Source organism: Vanacampus margaritifer, chromosome 17 (genome assembly GCF_051991255.1).
Source record: "Vanacampus margaritifer isolate UIUO_Vmar chromosome 17, RoL_Vmar_1.0, whole genome shotgun sequence".
NCBI classification, from domain to species: Eukaryota; Metazoa; Chordata; class Actinopteri; order Syngnathiformes; family Syngnathidae; genus Vanacampus; species Vanacampus margaritifer.
In genome coordinates, this window is record NC_135448.1 from 20,079,354 (window position 1) to 20,102,063 (window position 22,710).

Sequence of the window (22,710 nt, forward strand, 5' to 3'; positions counted from 1 at the left end):
CTAGCCATTAAATACACAAACCAGGAAGTAGTCTGCTAACTCCCAAAGTACAAGAACAAAGTATCTTGCAACACTTCACGGTTCAACCGTCTAAAGCTGTTTTTTTTTTTATCTTGCAAACACGTAAATACCAACCAAATACCACCACAACGCTTGAGTGAATTTGTTATTGACTGTACTTTTTGTTTTTGGACTTTAGGCTTTGTCGGAAAGCGGTCTCACCCTTCCGGAGATGCCCTTAATCTGCCTGGCGCTGAGCGGCTCAAAGTCCACGCTGATGTAGCCCTCCATGGCGCTCAGCAGCTTGCCGGTGGTGCAGTTGGTGCTGTTGGGCCGCTCCCACCACTTGCCCTGGTACCAGCCGGGAATGATCCACTGGTATTTGCTGCCAAACATGTTGAGGTTGTACGCCTGGAGGGGTCAGGATGGAGAGGACGGGTGCGTTCAGTAACGCCACGGCTACGTGCCACGGCCGCGTGCCGCGCCGGGCCACGCCCACTTACGCAGCAGAAGACTTTGGAGGCCAGGTTCTCGTCAAACTGCCCGATGATGATTCTCACGTCGTTGTCCTGAAGGAACAAATATCGACATGCGCTCAACATCATGTTGGAGACGCCGTTACTTTTGTACCTGCGCCATCATTTCGATTTTAGATTTCTACGAAAAATTCTTATGCTAGTTATTAAATCCAGAATGGATGGAGAACCATAATCCAAGTTTAACGAACTAGTTAGCTAGCTAGATAGCTATAGCGAAGGTCAAAACAACACAAATTTGCTATGAATTAACTTTCAAAAATACAAAATATTGACAATAATATTTCGGGTAGCTAGCTAGCTTTAGCTAAGGTGAAAATACTAGAAAAAGCAGCAGTGTGTGTGCGTGTGCGCTGGTCCTTTTACAACGTCACAATGTTGTTGTGGGTGTTTAGTGCAGCTGTGGTGGCGCTTGGAAACTTTACGATGGTCATAATAAGCAACATGCTACGCCGCGCTAGCCAGGCGAGCTGCTAGCGCGTGCGTTGGGACGACAGAGAATTGCACCAATGGAAGCCGTGAGCCGCGTTTCAAAGCAGGAATCGAGATCAATCCAAAGATGCAACTTGGAGGCAGATTTAAAATCAGGACTCAAGCTTGAAACGCTGATCCGGGCTCGAAATCCGAATTAGAAACAATAATCCTCTCTTGAAACCCTGATTTGACAGCATAAGTTTCAACTCAAATCCTGTCTTGAAACTCTCATTTGTAACCCGAAGCGAGCCTTGAAACCCAAAACCCGAACTATGTGTCAAAAGCCGAATTTGAAAGCGAAGGCCCGTCAAACTCAGGTCAAACTCAGGTCAAACTCAGGTTCGTTTGGTACAAAAAGTGTGTGCGAAGCATGATGAGGGCTCGCTGACAATCGGCTGAAAACGATTCTGAGGAAGGACTGACGGCGGAGGTTTGATTTGCGACGGCGGAGGTTGAAACGCCGGGCACCAACGCGGTGTCCTGCTTCCGTTCGGTACGCGTCGGCGGCTCGATCGCAAACTCACCTTGAGTTTCTTGACGTTGACGCACGGGTCGTTGGAGAAGCTCTCGGTGTCGGCGATGCGGATGTCGGCCTTCTCCAACTCGCTGGTCAGGTCGTTCCTCACCTACGGGAGCAGGTTCAAAAAAATCCACTTGACTCGGGATGACCTTGAGGAAAACGTCTTTCAAATATTCTCAAATTTCCAAGAACGGCTCGTCAGTGGCTAAAGCAGCGTTTTGCCGCCGACTTCACATCAACGTAAATAAATAACATTGCTGCGTTTTGCTGCTGAGTGAAATTAAACAGCCGGAGGGCAAATTCCTAATCCTGTTCTCCGTCAGCTGTGATTGATGTTTGCTGTTCCTGCGTGTCTGGCAATAAAGTGGATTGCCAAATATTGCGTGTGCGCGTGTTCAAGTGTGTGACGCCCCCCCCCTCGTCATCACCATTAAAGCGGGGATGTGCCGTAAATAGCTTTTTCTGTTCTGCCGGCGTTTGGCCACGGCGCCGCCATCTTTAACCGGCGTTGCGCAACGCGCGCCCGGCCTCGCCACGCCGGCTCTCGGCACACCACGTCGGTGCGAGACGGACGGCGAGCGAGCAGGACAAATGGAAGACATCCAAACGCTGCTTGTCAACAACGCCGTCATTCATTATGCAAGCGGGAAGTCGCACGAAAGTCTCCGTGGCGACTCGTACCGCGATTATGCGAGGGTCTCCTGGTCTTCGCCGGAAGGGAGACCCTCAAATTGGGGACAGATTATTCGGGGAACATTGGAGTGGATGTCTGCCCTTGCGAGTATCGCCCCGGTTTGACGTGAGGGTAACTGGAACGGCGTCGAGGGTGCGAATAATGCAGCGCGGAAGCCAGGTTTGCATATTTGAGGACAATCTGGCGGCAGGTTGACGGAATGGCGGCGTTTTCTGTCTTCTTCCCGTCCTAAGCCAGAAGCGCGCCGATGAAAGGATTTTCCAAGCAGACTTCTCGTACCCTCCTCGCTTATACATCGCTATTGATTGAAGGATGTCCAGTGCTGAGCCGGTTGGCTTTTCATCACTTCCGTCTTCTTTCATCAGGATGTCTCGATATCACGTTTGTGTCAAACGTGTTCGTCTCCGCCATCTTACAAACAGCTGAAATAAGCCGCAGCAAATTGTTGGCGCCATCGAACGAGAGATTGACGAGAGCGACCTTCCTCCAAAGCTTTCCATGCAGTCTGTCGGGTGCAAAATCAGGACGTGGCCCTAAATCCTGAACCCTTTCCCTGACCCCGAAAGCCGTGCCCCTTTCACTCACAACTTCACCTCAAACCCTAACGTCTGAATCTTTACACGGTCCCTAAATCCTGATCCCAAACCTGACTACACCCTGGTTCTAAAATAAAACTCCTGACCCGAAACTCTGAACCCAAACCCCAAAACCTTTTAGCCCCAACCTAAGACTAAACCTTCGCCCTAAAACCTTCGCCCTTAACCTAAACCTCAATCCCTAAACTTCCTAAGCCCCAAAACGTCAAGATGATCGCACCTCAACCTTTCTCCGAACTCTAAGCACGATTTTTTCCGCCTAAACGCCGACTTAATGTGTGCAGGAAGCCACATGCATAGTTAACCAAACGGCCCATTAAATTCCCTGGCAGAGGTAACAGCCAGCGCAACGGAGCGTCGAAAAGGAGTCGCTTGTCAAGCAAAGACCAAACACAAGTCAACACAATGGCCGCCTTCACAATGTCACCGAGGACAGAAGAAGCGTTAGCGTCCGCAAATGTTCTCCGACGCGAGCGGCAGATTTGTGTGGGCGGGAAAGAAATGAAGCAGCGCGACGCGACAAAGCGCTTGAATGGAAAATGATTGCCACCAACTCAAAACACACGTCGGCATCCTCGAAGAGATCCTGCTTTCAAAACTGACAATTATTGTTGGCCGTTGATACTCCGGACCCGACTACTACAATGTTTATCATGGCTGTAGTTTTTTTCAGCCCTTTTTTTATGGTTAGTTAAAAAAAAAGAGAGAACAAAGTCTATGTTTAGTTAGCTAGTTAGTTATCTCGGTGAGTGAGCGAGTAGCTTGCTAGATGCCCAAGTTCACTTACATTACAGTCTCTGATCATTTAATTTCTGAAAATATCTGTAGTTCATGGTTATCTATGTTAGTTAGCTAGTTCATAGTTTACGAAGAGCATTACCTATTCGCTACTTAGGCAAGTTAGTGAGCTCACAGTTAGTAATTACGTTTACTAAAATACATTCAGTCAGTTAGCTAGCCCACTATAGCCAGCACGTAATTCGTTTGCTGAGTTTGTAGGGTAGTAGCTACTAGCTAGTTATGTGAGGCGGCGCACTAGTAGCTAGTTAGCCAGCTAGGAGCTACTATGATGGAAAATATGACAAACTCAGTAAGATAGTTTGTTTTTAATTAGCTGATAGCTCGTTAGCAAAGTTGTTGGTGAGCTAGGCGTTCATTTTTCAAGTTAATGAGCTAGTAGCTAGCTAGTAAGTGAACCACTAGCTGTAAACAACCGTGACTAAAAATATCAGCAGACTGTAGTTAATGAGGTCACAGCTGGACAGTCAGGTTAGTGTAGTAGTAATAGAAGTTAGTACCTAGTTAGCGAACTCGAACCAGCTTTGTACGCGTGTAGTTTGTTAGCTTTCCAAGTTAGCAGATCGGGGTAAAGTCTACTTTCTGGATGAATGTGCTGATATTAAAACCGGCGCTATTAGCAAGACTCGATGCATTTCCAGCCGATGCTTTGGCAAAATGAGTTGATTTTGTGAGTCTTCTGAGAGCCGTTCGACTCCATTTGATTGGGTTTGTGTTGTTTGTCATTAGCCTGCAACCAAGCGCCGCCGCCGCCGCTGTCTGCGTGCATCATTTAGAAAAAGAAACGTTGAGCGCCGTTCTCATTTCGGTCGCCGCGTTCCGCTGGGATGGCCGAGTCTCATTATGAAAAAGAAAGAAATGCTCATGTTGATTTTACAAAGTTTTGTCTTGAGCAAAGAAAAGGGAGAGGACAAACCTCGGAGAACCTCTGCACGTCCTGCGTCAGCGTCCCCACGCGGCTCCAATTGTAGTAGTTGAGGAACTTGACCACGGCCGGGTTGACGGCGTTGTCCGAGGGCACCGTGCGGAAGAAGTTGGGGTACTTTTTCTTGTCCGCCAGCACAGGAGTGGTCGCCGCGAAGGAGAGCTGACAACCACAAAAGACACAAACGTTGACAGCACCGTCCAAATGTCTTCCTTTGGTTGAGGTCAATACTGAAATAGGATCGATCCGGCCTGACTGACATTCAAATCCATTCCCAGGACCAAATGTCCGTCTTTCAAATGATGATCATCGCATTCCATAGCATCAACGCGACTTGCTGGAGACGTCACCTTGCGTTTGGATTTCTTTTCTGAAAATGTCTGTAGCTAGCTTCACTTGTGAGCTCGTAGCTAGCTAGCCAAGTCAATGAGCTCATTGCTAGTTCGCTAGCGACTTAGTCAGGTTAGTCAGCTCGTAGCTAGTTGGCCAAGTTAGTCAGCTAACTTACAATACAACCAAAAACGGATGTTTTGAGCACGTTTCGTAGAACGGTGAAAATGAAATATCCTCATTCATTGTGCATTATTTCGATGAGCGGTCGCTGCTGAGCTTTACCAACAACCAGGGATGTGATTTGACCAAAGTGAAATTATCTGAAAATTTAGCCGGGGGTCTGGGGGCCGCTGGCACCCAGCTAGGTCCAGGGCAGTGCCCTGGTGGGGGGGCAAGGGGAGCTCATGGGTTTTCCGTGTTTTGAAGTACTTTCAATGCACTCACATGACAAAGAAATAGACAAAACAACAGCATCAATTTTCAATGTATATTGAACTATCCCATATAAAATGGCAGTTTTAGTCAAGTCAAAATCAGTCACATTCAAAAACATTGGACTGCCTTTGCTTTTAAAAACTATCACTGAGAATATCATCATATCGAACTAATGTGATTACTAAGTTAACACATAAATAATGTTGAAGAGTTCAAATTTCATGAACAAATAATTGTATCATGACCAAATGAAAAGTAACTCATATTAGAGCATACCACAAATGTCTTTGTTATAGCAGAAGATGTTATCTGTCGGAGTCATGTGCATACACAATGAAATACAAAAAAAAAAACGGATTTTTTTTTTTGGGGGGGGGAGATAAAAAAAAAAGCGGAATTCCGCGAATTAGCGGAAAAATCACATCCCTGAACAACAGATGTGAAGTACGGAGCTTCATATGCGACATTCAAAAAGGAGTCCACGGCAATTATGCCGTTTGTCATTCTTCGCTTCATCTGGCTCGCTCGCTCGCTCTCTCTCTCTGTGCACAAATTCCTGCAATAGGTCACCAGCGTTCCCTTGAGCCACAAACAGCTGTAATTAATTTCTGCAATGAGATTAGACACGCGGGCGCACACGCGCACACTTTTCGAATTGGACTCATTTGCATGTGTTTGAATTGTTTCAGTAAAGCGGCGGCATCTTCTCGGAATCGCAGGCCGACCGCGGATGTTTTTCCGTTCATATGACGGCTGCCGCAAACACAACAACAAAGAAGAGACGGTAAGCGATATTCCGTTCATATGTCAATGATTGCCGTCGTTTGCAGTCGGTGCGCTGCAAACGACCAATCAGACGCTCTCAAGTCATTCAATAGCTACCTAAATATTTTTGTACAATTGAGTTGAGATATTTTGAATTTGGGAATTGAATATTGTCCGATTTCTGTCGACCTCCATGGAAGCAGACGATAATGCTTGTTTTACGATGAAAAACCGTCCTAAATATTTTGGCCAATTTTCTGACGTCCAGTATATGAATCCTCAGTGACTTGATTTTGTGCCATTTCTGTCCAGCCAATTTGAAATAATGTCCTCCTGCTTTTCAATAAGGGGATGGAAAATAAAACGTGTTTTTTTTTTTTCAAATACAATTCATTGATTCATTGAAAAAATCAACGGATGAATCGATTATTAAAATAATTCTTGGTTGCAGACCCAATTAAAACGGACTATTTGACCAACTATTTCACTTTATTTTACTATGTTTGTGGCTTCATACGCAATCGAAAATATTTTGTCAAAAATATCTTCTTTTTTTTAATAAATCCGATTTTTTACCCTTACTAACAAACTAAATGTCACAGAAAATATTTGTTAATATAAGCTAGTACAAAATAAAAATAAATTTTATGAATTGTTATTTTTTTAAATGTAATTCGAATACAACAAATGATTGCACAGCCTCAGTAAGGAAATATGAACAATACATCGTATCATGTCTTTTTTTAAAGTGACTAATATCTTACATTTGACCTCAAATAACGTAAATCTGCATTTCTTTGCTTTTGTTGAGCCGTGTGTGTTGATTTAAGGAAGCGTGTGACTCACCGTGGGGTTAATTACACACTTTGAGCGTAGCCGAGGAGGCTGTGAGCCATCCGGTGCGACGACGACGGCGACGGCAACGTTACCAGGTCCGCCGCGCTCGCCGCTTTCCTAAAAAGAGTTCAAGCGCCTCCTGACTGTGATCTCCTCATTATGCGTCTCTCTTGGTGAATCACAGCCACGGCACCTTTTCATCGCAAAGTCGTCGCCAGGCGCAGTTAGCACCGCCGGCGCTGTCGGAAATAGACTTTTACTGAAGGAGTCGGCAGGGAGAAAAAAAAAAAAGACTAAGGAAGCGACTGACTTTTGGGTCAAGTGCGATGGCCACCATCCGTTGACCAGGGTCACACGAAAAAGCAGGTGCGATGAAAATGTAGAATTGGGATTACAGTGACCAAAATGCGCAGTCATGTTAAGAGCGCCGTTTGTTTGCTGTTCAGCAAAATGGTCGTCTTTGCAGTTTGTTGTTTGCTAACATGCTAAATCGGACTTGCTAACGTGCTAAATCGGACTTGCTAACGCGCTAAATCGGACTTGCACAGTCTTAGCTCTCAGCTGCTTGTTCTTGCGCGATAGACATTGTGTTAAGTTTGCCGTCTTTCTGCGTTTGTTCTCTCTTCCGTCAAATGCGTCGTCTGCTACAGTTTCCGAGCTGCTTTTCATTTGCGGACTTGAACGAGCCTGCGACCCATCAGGACGTGCGGCGAATGCGGATGAAAGACGACGGCTGCGACGGCCGTCATCGTTCTCGCGCACCATCGTCATAAAAGTCCCAGCGGCCTGGATGGGATCTTTCTTCCATCCCGCCAGGAGCTTCCGTGACCTTGCGGCGAGACCTGGCCAGGGTCCTTACAAGCGCTTTTAATGACCTTGGGCGTCAGGGGAAGGAGGGAGGCGGGGCCCAAGCCGGCGCGCACGTGCCTACTTCCGAGCCCGCTTCTTACATGAGCTGCCGCCAGGACTATTTTGGGCCGTTGCCGTCGGGGGTCTTCAGCGTTAGCTAAAGACTCCACTGCTCTTTAAATAAAACATCAGCGCTCCTTTGATAGATGGCGCTGACAAAAGGCTGCTGAGTTTGGCCTTTACGTTCCCCAAACAAAATGGCCACGCCTCAAACTAATGGAAGTTCATTTTCAAGCAGTGAAATACTGCATTAGCTGCACGGAACTGGAATTGGTTTCAACTCCTGTGGATCAGTCGCAAGTTAGCCAGCTAGTCGCTAGTTAGCTGCCCAGGTTAGCTGACTTATTAGTACATTAAGTGTTGAGTCAGAATATATAGACGATGCTTGAGCTAGTAATCCAAAGCAAGGGGCAAGCAAGTCATTAGTCAAGCTAGTAACTAGCAAGGAAAGCGAGCCAAAGTAAGTGAGCTAGTAATAGTAGTTAGCCAGGTAATACCTTGTTTAAAAGGGAATTGGTAGTCATAGTGAGTCGTGTGGTCAAGCTAGTGAGCGAATCACAAGACCGTTAGTGAGTCACTATTAAGCAAGTTCGTTACGGCCACTTTGCCAGTGAGCTTGTAGCTTGTTAGCTAGCAAGTAGGAAGCTGATCAAGTTCACGTCTTCACCAGGAAGTAGTTCAAGTCAAAACAGGCCCTTTCGCACTGATTTCCCACCAAATCCGCACACTCGAGGCACATTCCATCTCTGAGAACAGGACCAAAAAAAATAAAACAGGGAGGGAGAGAAAATAAATAAATAAATCGGTGAAAATGCTGTGTTGATGGCCAGCATAAAAGGAGCTAAATGAGCTTCTATGAAACAGCAAGTCCGTCCGTCCCTAAAGGAGGAGCCCACGTGATCTGGCGCCATCGATGGGTCGCAGCGGGCGGGGGGGGGCTCCGTTCCGATCACATCCGCCGAGGCCAAGCGTGCGCTTTGCCGTTGAATAATCAAGTGGCCGTCGTGGATAATAAATGAAGGGACACGACAGGCACGTTGCGAGCGCCGCGCCGGCTGCTAACTCAGTGGAAGAATCGGAGAAATGTTGAGCTGCGAGCTTCGGCTGTGAATATCGATAAGCGCTTACGTGGAACCGACGTGCTCCATGAGACCACTAAGCAACATTTTCAGCACGCTCCGATCGTCTTGTCCTCCTCCGGGGGCCCGTCCAATGTCGCCCGTGGGCCACCGACAAAGTGTTTCTCTTGCCGTCCCTGTGGCTTATCGATGAAACGCGATCGGCCACAACGATCCAACGGCAAGTGATGAATGATCGGCGTGGAAGCGTGAAATATCAATCATTGCCTGATCATTACAAACCCCAGAGGAATTTAAAAAGGGACATTTTGACTATAATAGCGTCGCAACGCATAGATTCCGAAACTTTATTGACCCTTAAAGGCCACCGTAGACCGTGAAACAGCAAGGTCATTGTTATGGCAACATTTACAGAGCAAATTAAGCTGGCAACGTGGATTCAATGGTTCTCTAACCCGATTCAGTCGCAAAAGCCTTCGGTGACGTGTCGTACCAGCGGCACTTGTTGACCCGCAAATGCTCTCGTACTCAGTGGGGAGCTTGGAAATTGCCAAGCTAATCATCATTAGCAGGCTAGCAACACCTTTTGCTAATGTGTTTCTACCCTTAAGGGACGCTCTCGTGGAGGGTGCGAGAGGTTCTCCACGGACGACGGCAAACTCATCGCTGTTAGCGTGCTACGGACAAAGCTGGAGAACAAATCAACATGCTAACGTGTTTGGACCCTCAAAGGGGCCAGGCTAGCCACACCAGAACGAAAACCAGCACTTCACCAAATACGGTCATGTTTCGGTTCTGTGGGGGTTGGGTTTTTCTTTGTTGTGGGTGTTCTTGTTTTTGTCGTGTGTTCCTGGTTTCTTCCCCGGTCTCGTTATGGCTAACCACGTCTTCCCTTCCCCAGGTGTGTCTCATTAGTGTGTTTAGTCCGTTGTGTTTGTCCAGTCGGTGTGTGTGCGTTGTCGCCGTTGTGTGCGGACGTTCCTGTGTCAAGTCATCGCCACAACTACGTAGCCGTTGTCACAGCCACGCCAACGCAAATCACGTCACGCTGGTTCCAGTCACGGCGACCAGTCTCTTCACGTCCCGTCCACTTATGCTTGTCTGCTCACTTTTCTCCCTACGTTACACGAAGTAGCACGCATTGCACTTTTCCTGCATTTGCATTTGGCTCCGCCTTCCCTCATCCGCTCACGTTCCATCATGACAAACACGTTGCGCCCTCGAAGGACACGACTCCGGGAAACCTCAAGCTCATCATCAAGATGTCAAATACAAGTTCAAAAATGAATACTGTCATGGTACGGTGCTAAACTCATCCTGGCGTCTTGATTCTCTCTTAATATTGAGCGAGCGCCGCGATCCCCTCTGTGAAATTCTACCTCCAACACGGTACTAATGATTGTGGCAATACGTGTGTGGGGGGTCCAAAAGCGTCTCCAAGTGGGCACTCCCACCAGGCACCAAATGCCACATAGTGAATATTGAACGAAGCCCAGGACCACCGCCGAGCTTCCTCACCTCGCTTGCCACAAAGGCAACAAATAATCCACACTAAAGACTCCGATACGTCAATTGGGCAAGTTGCAAAAACATTCGGCATCCTGGAATGCAGGACGCTCGTGCTAATGTCGCTAGCGGAATTGGATTTGAAGCAACGACTAAATCAAGTCACGTCGTTCATCTGGTCGCCAACGGCAACGACTGCCCGCCCAGCCAAGGCGCCCGCACACGTTTGACTTTGATGACATCATCAACATGCGCCTCCTTGCCACATCTCAGCCAAAAGTTTGACACCTTTTTTCGCTGTCAATCAGACCCAACGCACGGGAACCAGGAAGTGGGAAGGAGGAATTCTGCTGAGCTCGACGCGCAATAAGTTTGAGGTGCCATAAATTGTCGACAAACCCCCCCCCGCCTCCCTCATCACTTGCGCCAGCAGACAGTTTTATCGGCGGCGGTGGCCATTCTTCACGCCGCCGTCTGTCCACGGATCGGGCCTGTCCCCCCTCCTTTCAAGGACGACCATGAAATTGTGTTTTTTCTCCCCATCAAGCGCCTTCAACATCAATTACTTTGCAAGGAGACGTTTGCATTCCAAACGGATTTCACGTCATCTTATCGGCAAACAAAAACCCCCGCGGAGTCATCGAGTGGTGACCTTGATAAAAAGCCAATCATGTCAAGTCACCAGAAATATTTGGTTGCGTTATTATTGCTCGTGGATGCGGCGTTTTGTCACCAAGCCAATAAAATCCACCATGTGGCGTATTTGCCGATTCAAAACAAAACTGAAGTTATTCGGAATAATGTCACTGTCCTTTGCCATGAAATTCACAAATGGGATTTTTGTGAAAAATGTCAAGATTCCATTTTAAGGGCCGACCCGAGAGCTTGAACCCATGTTGTGTAAATGCGTGCTTGAACTTGAGCGTTCCCAGTAGACTAGCTTAGCTTTTAGCTTCCAAACTTAAGTGTCTTGAAATCAGATTGTCAGTTTTCAAAGCTGTTACGTTATCAAATTCATTCTGGACAAAACCGTCACTTTTTATTGCTGAAAATGGCTCCGTGAGTCAAGTATCCCTTTTTAACTCATTCACTGCCATTGACGGCTATAAACGTCAAACATTCATTTGAACTATTTCTATTAGTTGAACATTTTTTCCCCACAAGAGTATGAAAGCCTAGATTTTTTTTTATTGTACATTTAGAACGGATCGTGAGTTAACGAGTCATGCGATTAATTACAATAAAAAAACACGATTGCCCCTATTTCTTTATTTTGTAATGAATTTATGGCAGTTTTGGAGTTAATCGTGGCAATTTTGGGAGGAAATCCCAACAGGAGTTAAGAAAGGGGGTGAGTTAATGGGGGGGGGGGGGGGGGGGTCGGTGTCAGTGATGACTGATGGCATCCTGTCACCTGGCTCCATCGTGGCTATTCTATTTCTAAATGAGGATTTGCGAGCGCAACCTGAAATGGCCTGCCTGCGCATGATTAATGAGCAGATGCTGCGCGGGGCGGGCGGGGACGCCGTCGCCGTCTTCTCCAGCTGTTCTCGCTCGCGGAGAGAAAGCCGGTGAGACGCTCCGTTGCGTGAGCTCCCGTTTTCCTCGCCGTGCGCAGACTAAGAGCTGGAAATTCACCGCCGAGTGTCTGAGTGCAGTTTGTGGCGTCGTTGGAGTGGATGATGAGACCGCCGGAGTCGATTTGGCTCACGCACGCACACCGGACACGTGTCAAGGAAAATGGCGTCCTTAAACGTCACATATTTGGATGCTGTCAACGTACTCAAAGGAAACACAAGAGTTACAGGAAGGACAAATCAAAGGTTCAACGGGAAGTAGCAGGCTCCAAAATCCACAAAACTTGGAATTGTACAATTTTTAGGGGTCAAACTCAGACTTGCAAAAGCACCTGCGCAAACTCAAAGGATTTCTGAATATCTTAGCTTAGCGTAGATTAGCTTTAACACTTTAAGCGTGGCTCGCAAATGAGTATTCCTATCAAGCTAAGCTTAGCATTTACGTGGCTGCGTTCTAACTTAGCCTAGCCCAGCAAAAGCGAGTGCTGATATCGCGTAACTTTTGTTTTCTTGGCAGCTCAGTCGAGCTGTGGACTTTAGAAGTTCAGCTTTTTATTTAGTGTGTGTGTCGGAATTTAGAAGTTTAGCTTAACCTAGTTTAGCCATTTAGCTGTCTTCATAGCCGAGTTGAACTGTTTTGTAACTTAAGCTAGAAGCCTCACTTTGCTTTATCACGGAGGTTTGTGCGTCATAAGTTTACATTCGAGCTAGGCCAAGCTAACAGGATAGCGAAAGTGACGACACTTAGACGGAATATACCAAGACAGGCAACGTTACCAAACATGGTATTGTGTGTTGAAGTGAAGCTAGGCTAGGCTAGCAAGTTACAACACACGTATTTGTGTTAAATCTCAGCTAGGCTACAGAGAAAGCGAAAGTTATGAGTATTGTAGCTATCTTTCCCAGTAGCCAACGAACCTTAGCTTTCAGCTAAACGCTTGAGTCTATGGACGGTTAACTTTAGCATTCTCGTTAGCCTAGCTAAGTCTTGTTTGTTGTAACTTGAATTGACTTTGTATCTTAGTTTGAACAACGTTTGTCATGTTTTGCTTATGCTTTTTCCTCTTTAAAAGTCAAGATGTTGGCGTGCTGTCAAAGGCGTCTGGGAAGCGTTCTTCCGCCGCCGCCGCCGCCGCCGCCGCGTGCATGAATTCAAGTTGACTGTGCTTCTTTTTCCACTTCTTCCCTGGCCTCCCGTGCCGTCGTAGCGGATTAGCCGTGTTATGTGATGTCGGTGTGAAGGCGTCCCCCGCGCGCCGCCTCGGTGGTCCCGCAGGCGAGCTGCACTTCAGAGAGCAACGACTGGGCTTGTCAGAACACCTCTTTGCCATGCTAATTGCTTTTGTTTTTGGTTGCGCTTTTGGGGATTTGTTCTCACCCCTCCCATCTCAAGCGTCCCCCTCTGAGCTTTTTGGGAGAGCGAATGCTGCTCAAGAAAGTTTGCATTTGTGACGAGGGGCTTCATCAGTCGGGGGTTTGTATTGTAGCCGTTTATTCAAGCGAGCGAAGCAAATCTGCTGTTGTATAGTGAAGTTGCCGACCGAGATTATTGATGGCTCCTGATATCAGGGGGTCCGCTCAACAAAACTGAGGGTCTACTGAGGCGGCATACTTTTGTACAGACGTTCATTTTCTTCAGCATTCATTCCAATTAACGACGACTGGACATAATCCACAATGGCGGATTCCTTCTCCCCTCTTTCGTGTGCGCTATTGCAGCGCTAACGGCGCGCCGACGTAAACGCTGCGTACGCTTCACCTTATCAGCCAAACATCCACAAGAACGCAAGACGCCGAGAACGCTGGATGTGAGACGCCACGAGAACGCTGTCTGTCATGAGACACGCTTGACCCATTCACGCTAGGAGCGGAACCTTAGCATTTTCATGTAGCTTTGCGGCTAAAAAGATTTGACAGCTATTTGAGGGATTGAAAGCATCACGTGGATGATAGCAAAGCCTCATGTTGCTAGCATAATGTTAGCATTGTGGCTAGCAAACGTCTACAGGCAATATAAGCACATTGCTTGCCGTGAAGCTGTTGACGACCACGTAGCTTTTAGGCCTCACGCCAGTAGCATTAGCATGAATGTTTTTTTTGCACTGGTGTGACACTAAAGCATGTGAAATGACCACAAATACGTCAGAAAGTCTTGAAAAACGGATTTAGATCAGTAAGTTCATCAATACCAAAGATGTGTCATAACATTTTCGCCAGTAAAGGGAAAAGTTCAATGACGTGTTTAGCCAAGCGGAGGCGCCTAATTATTACAATTAGGCGGATTAGGCCTGCTAAATGTCACATGCTGGTTGGGTAAGGCGTCAAGGAAAAACATGCCACAACAGAGGGCGGGAAAAAAAATAATCAGAGGTTACCTGTGCACAGTAAACTGCTGCAAAAAAAAAATGGAATTTGGGGAAGTTTTAGGAACCTGCTTTTATTTATTTTTTTAAAGAGAAGACATTTGTTATCATTGTTTTTGTTTTCAATTTACCAATTTATATATTTATTTTTTTCAAAGCAATTCATATTTAAAAATAAGTGTGAAAAATGCATAATATAATAAAAAAATACATAATTTGTATGCAACAGGTATTTAAAAAGGCATATTTCAATTAAAAAAATAAAAAATACTTCAAAGTGATCTAAAGTACAAAAAAGCTGTTACTTTTGTCCAAAAATATTTACAAAAGAAAAACACATGAAATATTGATTACTATTTTTCAAGAAATTCCAATGTAAATTTATAATTAAAAAAATGTCTTAAATTGAAAAAAAAAAAACACAAAATTCTTTAAAGAATTAACATTTTAAAGAATATTTAATATCATAAAAAAAAAAACTTGGTGATTTGATATGATTTGAACCTTACATGAGTGAAAAAAATGTTGTTAGCAATTATACAAATGAAAACATTTCAAGGAAAATAAATAAAAAATGTAAATATAATGTACAACTCAACTCATATTTGAATGAAAAACTTATATGGTAACTCTGTAAGCAATTCATATGAATTGAACATGTTATGCAAATGAGCTCTTCAGACACACTGAGAAGTCCAAAAATACATTTGATTTACAAAACTAAAAACAACCAATAAGCATGAAAAACAAATCCACGGTTGAAGACTTTCCTGAATAATCCACGTTCGCGTTTTGATTGGTGCGTTCAAAGTGTGTGCGCTTTGCTTAATGACGCCGCCGTAAATGTCAAGATTATTACTGGCAAAGTATTATACGGAGCTAATGTGTGCTTTACTACAGCCTGTGTGTGTGTGTGTGTGTGTGTGTGTGTGTGCGCGTGCGTGTGTGTGCGTGTGTGTGTGTGTGCGCGTGCGCGTGCGTGTGTGTGTGTGTAGGTTGAAAGAGGAAGAAGAAAGCGCCGGCGGTTACTTCCAATTACGTCCTTATTCATTTTTAATGCTGTTTGTTGGCGCTAAAAGGTCATCGCCGGTGTGTGTTTGTGCGTTAACGCATCCTGCTGCCGACGGGGGTCCAATGGTGGGCGGGGGGGTGTCGGTGGTGGCGGTCCGCGCCGTGTCTTTAAAAACGCGCTGCCCTGGGGGACCCCCGCCGCCACCCTTTCCTGTTAACCTATCGAGTGTTAAATATCACATAACACCATCCGGCTGGGCCCGCATCCGACCCCCCCCCCCCCCCTCGCAATTTTCAAAGACGGGGCGGGGTGGCACTCAAATGTTCTCAGTGCCGTCGAAAGTCGGATTCAAGAGGATGTGACGTTCAATAATCTTCAACAAAAACTCAGTTGAGTTCTTCCTCTTTTCGTTTTTCTTCTTTCAAATTTACACGCTCACACAAAAAAAGTGTGTTGTCCTCTAGTGGTCGACAGTGCAATTACACCCCCCAAAAAAAACAAGAACGAGATCAAAATGATGAGTTATGAACTGAAAAAAAAATCCGCTCCATAGCAGGAGTGCAAACCAGGAAGCCAAACTAGAGTTGTTGTTGTTTTTAACTGTTGAACAACATTTGTAGTCACTTAACGCGGTTTGTGCGTCCACATGCCAACGACGCGTACGACGTCTTCATCTTTCCATGCAAGTCTTTAGCATTTCCTCCCGGGATTCGATGCACGCAATTTGCATACAAATGTGAACTGCCAAAGACAATTGCAAAGCCAGGGATGATTTACAAGACGCGTTGGCCCTGACTGGCTCTTAGCCAGCGATATTTGGGAAAGACGACAGGTGGAGAAAAAGGAAAAAAAGAATGCAAGAATTTGCATGACGCGCTCATTCAATGTCATTTGAAAATAAATAAATAAATAATGACAATGGTTACAAGTAGAGTCAAACAAGGAAAATTGAATTAAAAAATGAACATTTTTAATCAATTAAAAGAAAAAAACAAAAACAAAAAAAATGTGGATAAATGTAAATACAACTTAAATATAAATATTATAATGTAATTTATAAATCGAACAAAAATATCCATAAAAATAACCCCATCATTTATTTTTATCAAAAAAGAAATTAACAAAATTACACATGTAAAATTGCATTAAAAAATGTAATTTTGAAAGGAAAATTGATATTTATTTGTACGTAATTTAACATTTTAAAATAAAATTGCAGCAGAATAAAACACGTTTTAAACGATGTAACAACGATCTTGATTCAATCAAAAACAAAAACATTTTTTGAAGTCATCAAAAAATTCTGCATTTACATTCAGTCTTTTGAATGTAAATCTTGAAAGTACTTTTACATGTGAAATGTTGGTAAGTGATTCAAAAAATGAAACCTCTTAACATTTTTTTTTTCAATTGTGACTTGCCTTCTTTTTTTTTCTTTTTCTTGTTAAAGGAGTAAATTGACAAATGCTGTTTTAGAGGATGGGAAAAAAATCCTCCCCTTACCCCAAAAAATGTCTTTTCCGAGACGATACAAGTCTGGCTCCCCTCAAGACATTTTGAAACGTCCCACTGACCCAACGTTGTCTTTCCCACATCTGGCCTTTTGAAAGGAAATCCGCAAAGAAGGCGGAGCATTGGGACGGCGCGCAGCGGCGGGCTCCATTACGAGCCATTAAGCAGCGCGACGGCCCGCTTGCAAAAGACTGAAGCTGGCGCGATCGATTAAGAGCAGTTGAACTGTCTGACACGCACGCACGCACGCACGCACGCACGCTAAGATGACAATCATCAACTCGCCCTCGCATGCGTGCACACGCAGACAGGAAGTGGAAAGACATCAGCACAAAGTGCTTTCCAGGCCTTGCAAATGGCCTTCTTGGAGGCCCCAAAGCCGCCAACTTTGGGACGTGCTTGCATCAAGGGACAACTGACGCCTTTGAGGGATCACAAGGACCTTCCAACTCACACAATAGCGCCCCCTGGAAAATGGGAAAAGATTAGCCCCCTTCGCCAGTTTCACGTCACATGAAATTGGGTGGTCGAGTCTATCATGATCAAAAGTCGCAAGGGTCCATGGATGGATCAGGTAGGCATCCATTTTGATTTGAAGAAGTTACTCCTTCTTCCTGCAGCTTCATTGCGATTGTCCGCTAATTGGCCAACATACGCAGCGATCAGACCATCGAACCGACGTGTCGACAACATCTCCAAAATGACATCGTTAGCGAGATTGTAACGAGTAAATAAGCACGAAAATGTTATGAGCAACGAACGTGTTGTGTTCACGTCCAGCTCGGGGAAACTAAAAGCCAGCATCATCAGCATCGGCGGCGCGGACGAGCTAATCATCTCGCGGCCCTCCAGCGCGAGCGGAGCAGCTGGATAAATACGTGCTGAGCAAACGGCGGCCAAACAAAGGTGCAGACTTCTCATTTGTGCAATTCAAATGAAAAACACTTGGCAGCCGCGTCAAAGCGTCTCTTTGCCGCTGCGGCGGCGTTTGCATTTCAACACATTTGTATTCTCCAGCGCTGCCCTGATGTTGTTAGCGCGCGGTTTCTCTTACAAAGCACACAAATCGGGAGCCACCTATTAAAAAAAACAAAACACTTTAATGCTCGATAAAAGAACCAAAAGCTGCCTGGTGTCTTGTTGGGAGGATTCCGAGAGGCGGCGGCACAACAAGAGCAAATATCCTGTTTTGGGAAATGGAAATGCAAACGTGTTTTGACCAATGACAAAACAGCAAAGCTAATGAGTGCCTGTTGCCAGGCAGGTTTCACAACTGCCCCAATGAACGAAGCCAGGAAAAGCCGTCGTCCACTAAATCCAGATGACAACTTGCCACCGATCCAGGCTGATGCAGCAGCCGATGCAGTAAAAATCTCCACCAGAAAACAATTTGAATGTATGAAATGGTTATTTGATGTTTTTCCGTGTAATCTCTTCTCCGGCGAAGCGACGCATGGGCCGTAATTGCGGGCGGATGGAGATAGGCGGCATAAATGTGACATTGGCGTTAAGCCGGCGCTTCCTGAACGATGCTATCTGCTGGCGGCAGCGGCTCGGCGCTTATCTTATCGCCAGCCAATAACCTTTTGCGGTGCTTGTCGCCTTTTTCTGTTCAGCGGGAAAGCGAGGTGTTGGCGTATCTCCGGCTTGAAGCACACGCGGGAATGTTTAACGTCGTCGTAAAGTAGCCAGCTTGAGTGCAATACGGGGAGGGGGCGGGGGGAAGCCACGTAGATATACTCAGGAAGCTTGTAACAAAATATGGTAGCAGCGGGAAAGCTACGCAGCCGTTGTTAGCTCACAATGCTAACGGTATGCTAGCTGATTTGAGGCCTAGAAGCTGTGCGGTCAGCTACAAAGTACTTATGTGTGCTATGCTGTTAGCTCAAAATGCTAACGTAAGATGTCAAAGCGATGTAGCCGTCTGATATAAATCCCTCCAAAAAATGAATAGGCGCACCTGTTGTTCCGCCGTTGAGTTCCACCAAATAATGCTACACTGGTGTTAGCTCAAAAATGCAAACGTTATGTTACTAAATGGAAGCTTAAAAACTGAGCGTTCATCCAATTAGTGCTAATACACTTGAATGTTATGCTGTTTTTCGCTCATTATGCTAATGTTATGCTAATAGCAAGGTCTAGTCATCACACCTGGCACTTGTTAGCTCAACCTGCCGAGCTAACAAGCGCAAAACAGCTAACAGGAAGCAAGTTGCTCTTTGGTTGTCCTTTGCTCTGTTAGCATGTCGCTAAAAAGAAGATATCTGGACACGATTCAAAGCAGACTGCGAGTGAGTGTCGACATGAAAGCAATAGCTCGTACCTGCACCAGGTTCCATCCCTCCAAGGACTCGGCGATGATGGAGGTGACGGAGGGGCAGACGCCGCCAAAGATCATCAGGCGTTTGGGGCCGTAGCAGATGGCGTCGAAGAACGCCCGCAGGCCCTTGGCGTTGTCACACTGCGCAGCGCAAAGAAAGACAAAAAATGAGAATGAAGAAACCTCAAAGCCGTCGGATTGACTTCGTCCAGCGCAACAATCAGAGTTGCCGGGAAACACAAAAACATCGATTTGTCCTAGACAAACTTTTAGAACATATGCTGGGTTGGTTGCTGGATAGACAGATTGCTTTTCTTGGTTGGATCAGAAGGTGGTTGTCCAAGTCCTGATCAAAAACGACCCCCCCCCCCCCAAAAAAAAAGCAAGGTAACAAAACACACACCGCTACAAGTAACCATGAAACAGTGACGATAATTCAATGCTTAGGTGGACGGATAGAAAAATCAAACGCGCGGATGGTCGGACGGTTGGTCGGACGGACAGAGATAGTTTTGCAGGAAACGCTGCCGCAGCATCCACTCTCATCCCATGCTGCGTCGCCATGGCAACCGCAGAAATGAGAAGAGGCAGAAGGAAGAGGAAAAAGAAGGAGGAGGAGGAGGAGGAGGAAGAGTCCACTGATAGCGACACAAGCTAACTCGTTTTGCTGCGATTCGCACCCTCGCTAATGATATCAGCAGACCTCACTCTTCTATTATTGACACTCCATTCTCACAGTAGGATTGCGTGTGTGCGTGTGTGCCTGGCGAGTGCACCTCATCTGCGGAGTCATTTGACCTTGTTAGCCATCAGCCGGAAAACTGAATGAGATTTCCCGCCGAACAACAGCCTCGCCGAAGTGCTCCCCTTGAAAAAAGAAAAGAAAGCGGAAATCCAATCGGATGTGCGGCCGCGATGCCCGCGATGGCTTTTATGAAGGAGGGGCAAGCGTTGGCCGTGTTGCTGGTCCGCGTGGACGGCCTCCCTGTTGCCGGCCTCGCGCTCAAAAGTGTCCAGACGCGGCTGGGAATCATTGAAAGCAACAATTTTGTTGCATTTCATACAAAAATGACTCCATGTGACCCTCTTACACATTTAATATGAGGATAAAAAATGTCTCTGTGTGAAAGCATTCAGTGTTTGTGATCATCTGGTCCAGATCTCTGCACCCTCCTCAGAACACAGTTCTCCGTTTTTAAGCATCTGGTTAGAACTGGACGAGAATTTCCCCAAGAAATGAGCAGGACGTCATACAAAAAGTGTTTGCATCCCACACGCATCTCGCATCCTCCTGATGCCAAACACAATAAGTGGTTTGCGGTATGACGAGGAAGTCACGAGAGCACTTTAGCTCCCGAGCGCAGCGTCGAGGAATACTACGGCCACTTGATTTCCCCCTCAGACGCAAAATCTCATTCCTGGCATTTGGAGCCCATTTGGAGACGATCGATGGGGTTAACGTCTGCGGTAATCTGCTGCATGGGTCTGGGAGGCGGCCAAGGAGGCGGCCAAGGAGGCGGCCAAGGAGGCGGCCAAGGAGGCGGCCAAGGAGGCGGCCAAGGAGAGCTGCAGGGGCACTGAGAGGGCAGCACGGGGGCAGGGTCCAGGGATGGCATGGGGGTGATGACATACCATGTCAAGGGGCTTGGGCAGCAGGGTTGAGGGCATATGGGGTGGGGGACCAAGGACCACATGGGGGAGCGATCCCGATGTGGCAGAGGAGGGGTGCATGAGTGGCCACATGGTGAAGCAACAAGGGTAAGAGCATATGGGTAAGGCCCCAGGACCGGATGGATTGTCACATGAACAGAATCCCAGGGGAGGCTGTAGTGAGGGCAAATGGGGTAGTTAAGGGATGCCTGAGACCCAGAAGGGGATGGATGTTTGCATAAAGAACAGACTGGGGGGATATGGAGGAGGAGTTTGGAGAACGGTATGGCATCGGTAAGGGCACATGGAAGGGACATGAGGGCAGCATGAATGAGGGTGCAAGAGGCTAGAAGTGGCCATGGAAGGGATTAGGACAAACTGGGAGGAACCCACAGGCCACTTGGGTGAGGGCACATTGGGAGAGACGTGGTGGTGAAGACACCAAGGTTGAAGAAGTTTGGGCAAATGGGGAGGAGCCTAGAGGTGAGGAATTTGAGAGTGGCAGGGGTTAAGACACGTGGGAGGGACTGATAAAGGGGGCCCGCATGGCAGGGTCCTGGTGGGGGTTCGGTAAACCTCACCATAGCGATGGACCCTAGGGTGGAAGGAGTGAGGTCAACCTCGCTTGACTTCAGGTTTTCAACATTTAGGGCGAGGCCCGCGAGCAGCTCGGCACGGTCCACTTCCGACACGGTCGGCGGTTCTGTGCTGGGCTGCAGTGGAAATCCGCTACGAGTGGGCCCAACAAGCACTTCCCAAACGCGTTCAAGCCGTCATCTTGATTGCGTTTGCGTCACGCCAACCTCGATCCTTATTGACGTTCCAGCACACGCGGACACGAGCTCGCTCCGATTGCGCTGGCAGCCGCTCACAAATAGAGTGCAGCGATTAGCCTCGGGCGCTAGGCTAACGGGGATGTTGTTGCCCTGGAAATATTCAAAGTGAGCTGCTATCCTCAAAGGTCATCAAACATCCATTAAATGCTGTAATAAAATTACAATGGAGTAAATCTACTCACCCGAGTGTTAATTGTTGTGTTTAATTGTATTGCTTTTGCTGCTTTTGCTGTCTCTCGCTCTTTCCTGTTCTGTGGTTAGCATTTCGGCGACGCCTTCGACGGCTGCTCACTAAGGTGACGTCTTTCCAGATTTGCTGATTGATGTGGTTTTGGACTCTTGAGGCTTATTTCCCTCCACTGTGTCGTCCTTTCTGTGCACCTGAACCTCTGGCTAGCACATATGTGTGCGTGTGCGCTAACCATGATGAAATGCCTCGTTAGCGGCACAAACAGAGGCAGCTGCACCTGTCTTCCATCTCATAGCAAAATGAGCGTCCAATCAGCAAGCTGCGGGCCAGCGCCACATGTAGGAACGCGTACAGGTCTGGATGGACGACGGCACACCTGCGCACGGCCCCGTCCTCTACGGCAGCCGCTTTCGTCGTCGTCAGACGGTCGAAAATGGCCCCAGGCTTGATTTGATTGGCTGAAATGTTTCAGGCTGAATGAAGGCTTGTTGTGACAAATTCAATCGTTGTTTAGATGTGCAACCAAATGTATTAAATTTGCTGCAAACTAACTTTTTATCTCGGTATATGAAGCAATTAATGCAAGAAATTATATAACATAAAAAAATATAATATAATAATAATAATAAAATATTCTGTATATTATTTTGCAAGTACATATTTTAATATAATTAGGATTCCTTCATGGATTTTACTTGTTAAATAGTCGGTTGGTATTGTATTATTAGATCTATTTTGAATTTCATAATTAATGGCTTTGAATTTTCCTTTAATAATAAATCATTTTTGAAGTAATTGATGGATTTTTTTCTTTGACAATTAATTGACTTTTATGTACATTTT

General features: G+C 46.3%; 1 protein-coding gene across 1 annotated transcript in view; it reads right to left on the bottom strand.

Annotated features, from left to right (window-relative positions):
• Positions 1-22,710, bottom strand: part of gabbr2 (gamma-aminobutyric acid (GABA) B receptor, 2) — an 80,341-nt gene that overhangs the window by 33,910 nt on the left and 23,721 nt on the right. The window contains exons 2-6 of the mRNA XM_077548264.1: positions 19,195-19,332; positions 4,535-4,705; positions 1,535-1,636; positions 504-569; positions 223-411 (exon numbers count right to left, since the gene is read on the bottom strand). Coding sequence (XP_077404390.1) covers positions 223-411; positions 504-569; positions 1,535-1,636; positions 4,535-4,705; positions 19,195-19,332 — 666 coding nt within the window. The remainder of the gene's footprint in view (positions 1-222; positions 412-503; positions 570-1,534; positions 1,637-4,534; positions 4,706-19,194; positions 19,333-22,710) is intronic.